Source organism: Alosa pseudoharengus, unplaced genomic scaffold, assembly GCF_046254945.1.
Source record: "Alosa pseudoharengus isolate Yale_2024_CS ecotype anadromous, Long Island Sound unplaced genomic scaffold, YU_APseudo_1.1 YU_APseudo_1.1_scf_17, whole genome shotgun sequence".
Classification (NCBI taxonomy): domain Eukaryota; kingdom Metazoa; phylum Chordata; class Actinopteri; order Clupeiformes; family Clupeidae; genus Alosa; species Alosa pseudoharengus.
Window position 1 is genome coordinate 17655711 of NW_027468640.1, and position 10253 is coordinate 17665963.

The 10253-nt window shown below is 41.1% G+C and overlaps 1 protein-coding gene across 1 annotated transcript; it reads left to right on the top strand.

The window, feature by feature from the left end:
* Window positions 1–551: 551 nt before the first annotated feature.
* Window positions 552–10253, top strand: LOC143127319 (lysophospholipid acyltransferase LPCAT4-like). Its single transcript, XM_076288740.1, has 13 exons — window positions 552–1009; window positions 1606–1969; window positions 2470–2582; window positions 2767–2827; window positions 3548–3606; window positions 3969–4003; window positions 4364–4418; window positions 4809–4891; window positions 6967–7092; window positions 7522–7678; window positions 8830–8922; window positions 9244–9379; window positions 9922–10253. Exons 1-13 carry the CDS (start codon window positions 929–931, stop codon window positions 10098–10100), a joined length of 1542 nt encoding a protein of 513 aa, XP_076144855.1. The 5' UTR covers window positions 552–928; the 3' UTR covers window positions 10101–10253.

Consider the following 10253-nt stretch of genomic DNA (forward strand, 5'->3'; position numbering starts at 1 on the left):
TCTAACATATCCCACCCCCATTCGGCACGCTCACTTTTTGCATATGGGTGGGGGGTGGGGGGGTGACCCCTCAAATATCAAATATTAGCCTATGATTATAACCTTGGTAGACAGAAATTGAATCCTGCATTGGATTGGTAAACTAAGAGAGCTAACATTTTGCGTAAACACTGAGCTGAAACATTTGTGAATAAACCAGAGCATTCAAACAATCTGTCATCAATGACGATGTTATAGCCTAGCCTATACATCAGAAGTATTCGTCTACTTTGTCTCATCCAAAGGTTTGTTTCGGTTCGTGCCTCTCTGCCCAACCCCAGGAAAACTCTGGCATAGGCTATATGCAACCACCGTATAGCCTATGGTGCAAGCAGAACTAGGCTATTATGCAATTTCCCCGTGAATCGTGGTGCAAATACGTCAAATGCAGTGACTCACAAATGAATAAGCATCAGATGGGTTTCAATCGTTCGATTGGCTACAACCAGTTAAACTTGTATGTTGGACTATGTTGGCTCTATGTTTGGATGGGGGGCGGGTCAGGTATTTTGAAAATGACGAGAACTTGGGCGCTCGAGAAGTCACTGTATTGTCTTACAGACCATGTGGAAGAAAGGACTAGAGCTCTCATGTAGCCTTTAACAGAAGATTCCGTAACCCTGGACAACAAGCCTTTGGACTGTTGAGAAGACAGTATTTTTAAAGTAGAACAACTCGTTTTTTTTAGTAATTTTTTTTGCGTCTCAAGCGCTGAGCGTTTTTTTCAATCTGGGCTTTTAAACGTATCGTAGGAACACGTCGCTAATACTGCCACGGCATTTCAAATATAAGATAATTTGGTAAAAGGAACTTAGATTACTTACATTTTATTCTACTTTTGGCTCTTGGGGTTGTCTTTTGAGTGAATTTAGGTTACTGTTTTGTCGCTATGGAGCGGCGTAATAGGACGCAGGAGTATCCTCACCCGTTTGTTCATGAGGTTAAACTTACCACCGCACAGAGGATCCGGGTAAGTTCATCTTGGGCTAATATTCGTATAAATCAACATTAGGCTACACGTTTAAATGAATAATCTACAATACTAGGCCTACACATAATTAAGTCAGAATTATTTGGTGGTGACACAGAGTGTAAACAAAACAACGGAAACTGGGCTATGCAATCAATCCTATTTGGCTTTGTACGGTTGTACACCTTTTTATAAAAGGGTGATACTTTCTGGAACGTACTGTAGGCCTATATATTTTTTCTTACAACCATATAGGAGTTTTATATCGAAAAGTTATATAAAATAAATAGGTTAGGTTACCCACAAACTCCCTGCCAGTCAGGCCTAAGATGAAGAACAAAATTGTTTGCACTGCTTGTATTCTCACACATAGGATGTCTGTTTGGTGTGGTTGTGTTGTTCACTTTTTTCTTCATGGATGTGGTGCTATTATCTGTAAAACCGTGTACCCCTTAAATTATACTTATCCACTAAGGGGGTTGCAAACCTGTACTCTACCTGACCTTTAACTTTCTACTAATGCTAAGTCTAAGTGAAACCACATAAGCTTAAAGGGTTGATAATGTTTTTTTATAACCTGTGATTGCGCCTTACAGGGGGTCGTGTTGGGCACAGTGCTGTTCCCCATCCGTGTGACACTGGCCACCCTCTGCTTCCTCCTCGTGTGGCCCGTCGCGAGGCTGCGTCTGGCAGGCCTGTGCAGTGAAGATCGCCAGAAGCCTGTTCGAGGCTGGCGCCGCTGGCTCGTCCACGAAATCGTCAGGCTGCTGAGCCGTGGCGTCTTCTTCGCCCTGGGCTTCTTGTGGGTGAAGGTCAAAGGTCGGCGGGCCGGGGTGGCCGAGGCACCCGTGCTGGCAGTGGCGCCACACAGCGGTTTTCTGGACATGCTGGCGCTCTGCCTCACAGACCTTGCCACCGTGGTGTCCCGCTCGGAGAACAGCAGCCTGCCCGTGATTGGAGGTGAGGCTCAGGGGAGCATGCAAGATATGGTCTGGATAATCTGGTCACACAGTGTTCTCCACTATCACCATGCACAGTTACCCTTACTTGTACAATGGACTGTCATAGCATTAACAAGGATAAAACTCCTGCAGAACTTAATCTTGACTGTAGTATATTGTTGAGCAGGCAGGTCTTGTGTACTTTCTGACTCATGTGTTTTGGCTTCTGATTAAAAATGACCTGTTACCTATTTAGATGACCATTTGCCATAATGTGGAACCTTCCACATGGTTCAGAATCATGTTTAGGCTTATGCTGATCACTGGAGCCCAATTTGGATGACACTTTGTTGACAATTTGCCAAAAAAAGGAGAGAAACATGTTCAGCTGTTCTGTATTAAATCCATATGGGCTCTATACTTCCAATGCCCTGCTCAGGTTTAGACAGATTCACACCTAAGGTGACCCTATTCTCTTCTCTCTCCATCCTTCTCTCTCTCTTTCTCTCTCTCTCTCAGCTCTGCTGGAGTTTAACCAGGCTGTACTGGTCAACCGCAAGGACCCGGAGTCAAGGAAGAAGTGTGTCAGCCAAATAACCGAGAGGCTGACATCCAAAGGCTACTGGCCTCAGGTAACAGAGTCTTTTTTTTTAAGCTAAATCAGATTTTGGTCTGGTGGCCAAGCAGTCAAGCAGTTGGCCAAGTTCATGAGCATATTAATTATGTAAACATCCAGCAAAGTAACTGATTCTATCTCACCCACCCCCCCCCCCTTTCCCTGCATGTGTGTATACACTTTCTTTCTTTCTTTGGCAGATGCTCATGTTCCCAGAGGGGACCACCACGAATGGCCGAGCGCTCATCAAGTTCAAGCCTGGTAAGCAACAGCTAAACACATAGCAGCACCTCCAAGTCCCACCCAGCTCAGAGCAGGCCCCTGCCAGCGCCATAAAAGGAATAGGGAAGCGGAGATAATATGGAAATGAATGCCAGAGGACAAACATGGGGACAGGGAGAGGGTGGAAGTGTTAAGGGGGAAAGGATCAAATATATACATTATATATCTATGTTTACAGTTTTTAGCATATAAATATATAGAGATAGATAGATAGATAGATATATAGATACTTACTTACTTACTTGATCCCCAAGGGGAAATTCAAGGTCCCAGTAGCTTATGACACCAAACACAACAACATAAACAGGATCATACAAAAACAAATCCACATGACTGAAATGAACAGTAAAAGACAGTAAATATACTAAAACAAGGATCCACATGAATGCACTGTACTGTATAAGCATGAATGATCCACATGAATGTATATATATATATATATGAATGTATATGTATGTTTACAAATATTTGTAAATACATACACACACATACACACACACACACACACACACATATGTTGATAGTCATGTATTGTGTGTGTATGTGTGTGTGTTTGTTTACAAATCTTTCTTTTTGTAAAGAGTATCTTAAGAGCACAGGATGATCAGAGGGAGAGACAAAAGGACTGTGTGAGAGTGTAGGGAGGGATTGAAGGTGAAGTATCACGTTTATATTCTGTTTTTTTCCTTTAATCTTCAGGAGCGTTCTTAGCGGGAGTGCCTGTTCAGCCTGTGCTTCTGCATTACCCAAACAAGTTGGTGAGTACTTCCTATGACACACTATTAATCACAGTGTTTTATTACTATAGGCCAAACACACACATACACACGGACACACACGCAAACACACATGCCTGGCTATATTCGCAATAATCAGCTGGCAGGGAAATAAAGCAAGACATACACAGACGCACACACACACACACACACACACACACACACACACACACACACACACACACACACGCACGCACACCCTGAAGGTAAACAAAATGTTGCTGTGCCTGCTGTAGCAGTTGGAAAATGGGTTGAGCAATCACTATTGTTTATATAGTGAAAGATAATGATCATCATGTTTTTGACACCAACGTTTGACAATACAAAATCTTGATCTCTTGTAGGACACAATGCGTTGGACTTGGAAGGGAACCTCATGGTGGGTGGTGTTATTTTAACAGTAATGATAATTCTATATTCGTTGTGTACATTTTTGCACAGTTTAACATGACAGATTGTTTCGTGGTTAAATATCATAGAACAATGAGACCTTTAAATCAAGTTGCATCTGTCTCTGTACTTGTGTTGCCATATGTGTCTTAATGTTTATACTCCACTTATTCCAAACCTTTGTCAGCTGTTCCTAAATCATTAAGTGTAATAAATGAGTATCACTTTTTGGATGTGGATTGTTTTTAACACATTAAGTAAATGCAACAAATTACTTTAGGTATTAATAATTGAATGTTTTTAAAACGACATACTAAATGTTTTTTTTTTTTTTTGTATATTTTCATAGGGTTCAGTCCTTGTGGCACACCACATCTCAGTTCTATACCAACATGACCATTGAGGTAAAGTATAGGCAACAGCTCATAGCAGTGTGTGTCCCAGTTTAAATATTTCAAGAATGTGCAGCACTGTCCATTTCTGTGTCTGTGTAAATGAATACATTTGATAATGTGGTCTGGAGATATGTAGGAAAAGGCAGATAAACAAATATAGGAGCATCTTGTTGACAGTTTTCCATTTCCTTTTGAGGTAAATTGGCTGTTTAGATTTTTATAGGAAATTGATTAGACAGGCCTCAACTCCCGTGACTTTTGACATTTAGTTTGATCCAATTTATTTTGAAATTGAGACTGCTGATGGTGAGGCCCACATCTTTCATTTTGATTTCCAGCCAATCACCAATAAAATCTCAACCCCATTTCTCTTTCTCTCTCTCTTTCTATTGGCTACAGTTCCTGCCTGTCTACACCCCGTCACAGGAAGAGAAGGACGATCCCAACTTGTATGCTGACAACGTGCAAAAGCTCATGGCCAAGTGAGTCACTTTTGAAATTGATGTCTTCTCCAATACTGTTTTGATTATAGTTGTCATTAATGATACAGGAGAGAGTGTGTTTGTTTATACAGGGTGTCCGCGGGGTTGTAAAAGGTATTAAAAGGTAGTAAATGAAATTAGCCAAATTTAAGGCCATTTAAAAGTATTAAAAAGTAATAAACGTCATCTGATGAGGTATTAAATTTTCGAACCACTAACTATGAGGTTTTCCATTTGTGTTAAGTGCAGGCCCAGGCCCCTATCTCCTAAAATTCGCATTTATATCATATTAATTATATGTGCGAGTAGGACCTGATCGATATGTCAGTGTGCGTTCGCACCGCGCCCCCTCAAACTGGATATACTGCTGGCTTGCTGCCAAACTTGTTGCCAAATGTTCGCTACTAGACGAAGTCATGGGAAAATTTAGTTTTTCAGACATTTGGTTAGAGGACTCGAGATTCAAAGACTGGCTTAGGCTAGTTGGCAACAGCCAAGAGGCTTATTGCCACATCTGTAAAAAAAAAAAAGACAATAAATGTCACCTGGATCGGAGTGAATGCCGTCAGGTCACATAGTCTACTAGCCAGCAAACAAGAATGTGCGGACGTAGTCAGAGGTGGAAGAGTCGACTGCCTGGCTCAGTGGCTCATCGGCCCCGTAGGGCTACTGTCTCTCCACATAAATATGCGTCATTGAAGCTTAATTAAAGCTATCAGTATGTCTACGCTACCAGTTGTCATTGTCATCCAAAAAAGTTATAATTTGCGCCATCGCGTTTTCAATGACACAGGCTGTAAGAGCAGCAGACATAGCCTAAACTAGGCCTAGATACAGTATCACAATAACCCCTTTTCAAATTAAAAGTCCCCATGAAGGCAGAAGGCCTTTTCATTCAAACAAATATATAATTAAATGAAAGGGGAAAAAGCAAGAATATAACATGTAAACAGATGTACATGTTATAAGGGGTTATTTGCAATGAGCTACCCCTGCCTTGACTACAGAATAGAGGTAAAACATAGGCCTGACAGTGTTGCTTTGTTTAGGCTAGAAGATAACGTTTAGCCTATAAGATTTAGCATCAGTAAATGTCATGTTAAGGTTAGTTTAACAGGTGTGAACTTTACATTATTCAAAGCTTGCTCCCTTGATGTAGTATGTGATGAGATTAAAGTCCCAATATACTTGCTAAAAATGTGTTGAATATAACAACCTGTGTAGGTTTTTATAGGCTGTATTGTAATATGCTATCAATATATTATAATATAATATATTTTAAGTCAATGTATCAATTAGTTTCCACAAAAGTCCCCAGAAGTCATCATTTAAGGGGTTATTTTTAAAAATGTTCGTCATGGGGAGCATGCAGGCCCAAAAGTATTTTATCACATGGGCCCACATTCTCCAGCAGCACCCAATCAATAATTAGTATTTTTGTAAAATGTGACCACCTATTTTTGAATGTGATACCTTGACTGGCAAAGTATACGAGATAGCAAGGGTGTGTGTGTGTGTGTGTGTGTGTGTGTACTGCGTATGGTCGTGGGCCTATTTGGAAGAAAGTCCAGTAAATCTTTTCTGATTTTCATTTGTCATTTTGTCTTGATTGAGATAGAGTGTAGTGCTGGAGAAGTGGTGTGTGCTCTTCCTACACAATGAAATAAGTTTTTATCTTGGGTTAGGATTAAATAACAAATAATTGTGTATAGGTCAGTGTTTTTATTGAAGCAAAAAGGAACAAAGTATCCAGGAACTGTAATAATAGATACTTGATTTTAATTGTAAGCATTGCTACACTTTCTTACTCAGAAAGTTAAGTAACAAAATTACAGTAATCCGTTACTTTATAATTAGTTACCCCCAACACTGAATTTCGAAAGGTTGCCGCTAGTTGCAAGTCGTGTTGGTATTAAAAAATGTTGTGAAGGTATTAAAAAAGGTATTAAAAGGTATTAAATTCAACTTAAGAATTTCTGTATATACCCTGTTATAAGAGGAGCTAAAAAGCAGTATTTATTAAAGCTGCAGCATCTAAAGTATCCGTGTGTCTGTGTGTGTGTGTGTGTGTGTAGGGCTCTGGGTGTGCCTGCCACTGATTATGTGATGGAGGGCCGTTTCCCTGTGAAGCATGTGGGTGGGCTCTCATTGCCTCTCGAGTCACCTGCCAGGGAGACCCTGAAGCTGCTGCACCATGCTGGGTAAGATGGAGAGAGTGTGTATGTGTATCTGAATACTGTTTGTGTGCATGCGCGTGTGTGTGTGTGTTTGTATCCAGGGATATGTTGTCTCTGGGCGGGTGTCCATGACTAATAAAAGTTTCAAAACCAGATTAAACCAGATTTAAAACCCCTGGTTTTGTTACTAGTTCTATGTTATCAAATATTTGAAACTAGTTATATGTGATCAAATATTTGAGGACCCGACTCTTGTCACTGATGGTGTTTCAATCATGGGGATATCACAAAACCACAACATTTGTCTGATAATGTTCTACTCTTAAGTTGTATACCACACCTTGTGTGTTTGCTTTCTTCTTTTTCCACTGAACTGACCAAAAATATTTTGTTTTCCCTATTCCCCCTTCCCTCCTCTCTCTCTCTCTCTCTCTCTCTCTCTCTCCATCTAAGCCTCAGCACATCTCAAGTGCAAACCGCGTTGAGCAGAATGACTGACTGCTGTCAGTCAGGTCAGGAGAAGACTGTCTCTATTGACCAGCTGCAGCAGTGGCTGGAGCTCTCTAAGAGAGAAACGGCAGCAAAAATATGCTCTCTTTTCTCCAAGAAGGTAATGTGTGTGTGTGTGGGTCTGTGTCTGTCTGTCTGTCTGTGTGTGTGTGTGTGTGTGTGTGTGTGTGTGTGTGTGTGTGTGTGTGCGTGAGCCCGATGGCATATGTGCATGTAATGTCTGAACAATGTGTTGTTGTATGCTTGTGTGTCTGTTTAATGTTTCTGCAAGTGTGTGTGTGTGTGTGTGTGTACGTGTGTGAGTGAGAGCAAATGGCAACCTTATCTCAGGGTGAGGCAAAGCATACAGAGCTATCGCATTAATACACTGTGCCTCTCTGAATGGCTTGTGCCATCAGTGCTGTCATTATAGTGAGTGGTGCCAGTGTGTCTACGAGGCTCCAAGTGCTTTTGTTGTGTTTTTTTTTTTACTTTAAGACTGAGTGCAGCTGGGATGTGCGCAGCGATTAGTCACGTTGGTCATAAGCTGCGCTTCCTTACACTCGTGTTGTTGCTCTCCTAAGAAAGGGGTTCTTTGTTTTGCCGTTTAAAAAAAATTTGCAGATTACAGACTGAGGCAAGGGTAGACCTATTTTGTGATATTTCAAATATGATTAGTGGGGAGTATCTGTGAAACAACATGTAGGCTTACAAGCATTCTGTAGCCATTACTCTTAATTGGTGCAAGTCACATTCAATGTATACATGACAAACCCATGCATCTGTGTACACAAATGTATACTCTGCATTTGAATGTCTAGACATATAATTGCTTGTGTCTTTATGTGTCTTAGACTTTCCAACAAGATATGAATGGTATGCCATTAGTTATCTATTATTTATATGAATTGCGATCATGTTTAGTTAGCTAAATGGGTCGTGGCTTTTTTCGTGCATATTCTTTCCTTTTTTGTCAATGGAGTCTTCCACATACACACGTCTGTTTACCTCTTGTTGAATGAGTGTTGTAGGTGAGATGTAGAACCTATCTGTGTTGTGTAGGTGAGATGTAGAACCTATCTGTGTTGTGTAGGTGAGATGTAGAACCCATCTGTGTTGTGTTCTGTAGGTGAGATGTAGAACCCATCTGTGTTGTATTCTGTAGGTGAGATGTAGAACCCATATGTGTTGTGTTCTGTAGGTGAGATGTAGAACCCATCTGTTGTATTCTGTAGGTGAGCTGTAGAACCCATTTGTGTTGTGTTCCTGCAGGATGACTCTGTGGACCTCAGACTGATCTGTTTGAGTATCTCGACTGTCTCTGGTCTCTGTAGCCTTGAAGATCTCCTGGACAAGGCCTTCAAGGTGAGCACAGAATTGTGTGTGTGTGTGTGTGGGTCTGTTCCAAACCAAAGGCATCGCCTTGCTGCCTTTATAGGTCGGTGTCTCGTAAGACATGACTTTGGAGTGAAGGCATCTTTTAGGAACGTGTGTGTGTGTTTTGTTTTTGGTCTGAAACTGATGGTTTACCAATAGATAAGGAAAGAGAAGAGATAGTGTGTGTATATATAGTATAAATATATTTGCTCAAGTTGGGATGTGTGTGTGTGTGTGTGTGTGTGTTCCTTTGAGTCATAACAGAAAGTATTGACACCTTGTGGACTGTTGTTTGTGTGTGCATCACAGCTGTATGACAGTGATGGTGATGGTGTCCTGACTGCAGAGGAGCTGGCAGGCCTGATGGGAGCGCTGGTGGGTGCCCCTCAGTTCAACACTGCAAATATCTACTCTGAGCTGACCAGCAGGGGGCCTGCTAACAAAGGTGAGTATCAGCACAACAGAAAGCAGCACAACCACAGCACAAAAGATGATACACAAAGCAACTTTTTTAACAACGTTGCAGGCCAATGTTCCTGAGTGCTCTTGTTATGGTGTGTTTTCATTGATGTTGGCAAACAATTGCTTTTCTAGAGAACTCAAATCATCAGTAGGCAAATTTGACCATACTATCAGAACACATGGGACTGGTCCTGTGGTTGCCTGGCAACATTTCTCCATGGAGCAAAGTTCCTACATGTATCATCACCCTAATATTTATTCATTAATTCATCAATATTTATTATAATCAAAGGGCACAAATAACTCTTCTTCCCATAAAGCCCATGTCTAAAATCTCCCTCAGGATGAATAAAGTATCTCTCTCTCTCATAAATTGTATTTCAACATTAGGCTTGGCACAGGTCAAAAAGTGTGAGATGGGAAGAAGGTCCCTGGTGTGCCGCATTGCCAATTAACTGTTTGGTATTTTAAAACTTAAGTATGACATAGTTTATTCAGTTGTTTGTGATGCTCCTTCTTTTGTAGAAGAGCTCCTGAATCTACTGACTACAGATACGACCTATCAGGAGCTGGTTACTGTGTATCTTCGACCTGAGGGGGCGGAGCATGAAGCATCATCACACCACATGGCCAATGGGAAGGATGGCAATCACAATGGGACCATGCAGAACGGCAACACGGTGGCCAATAAGAATGCAGATTGAGAGTTCTACCTGGTATCTCCCACAGTTTTCAGAACCGTCTCAAGTGGACATGACGGATAGACACTTTAAATTGTTAAATATGTTCTACAAGTAGTTTCATCGTGGTGTGTGTGAGAAACTAAATTTATGTGTGTGTGTGTTTGAGATTTTTTC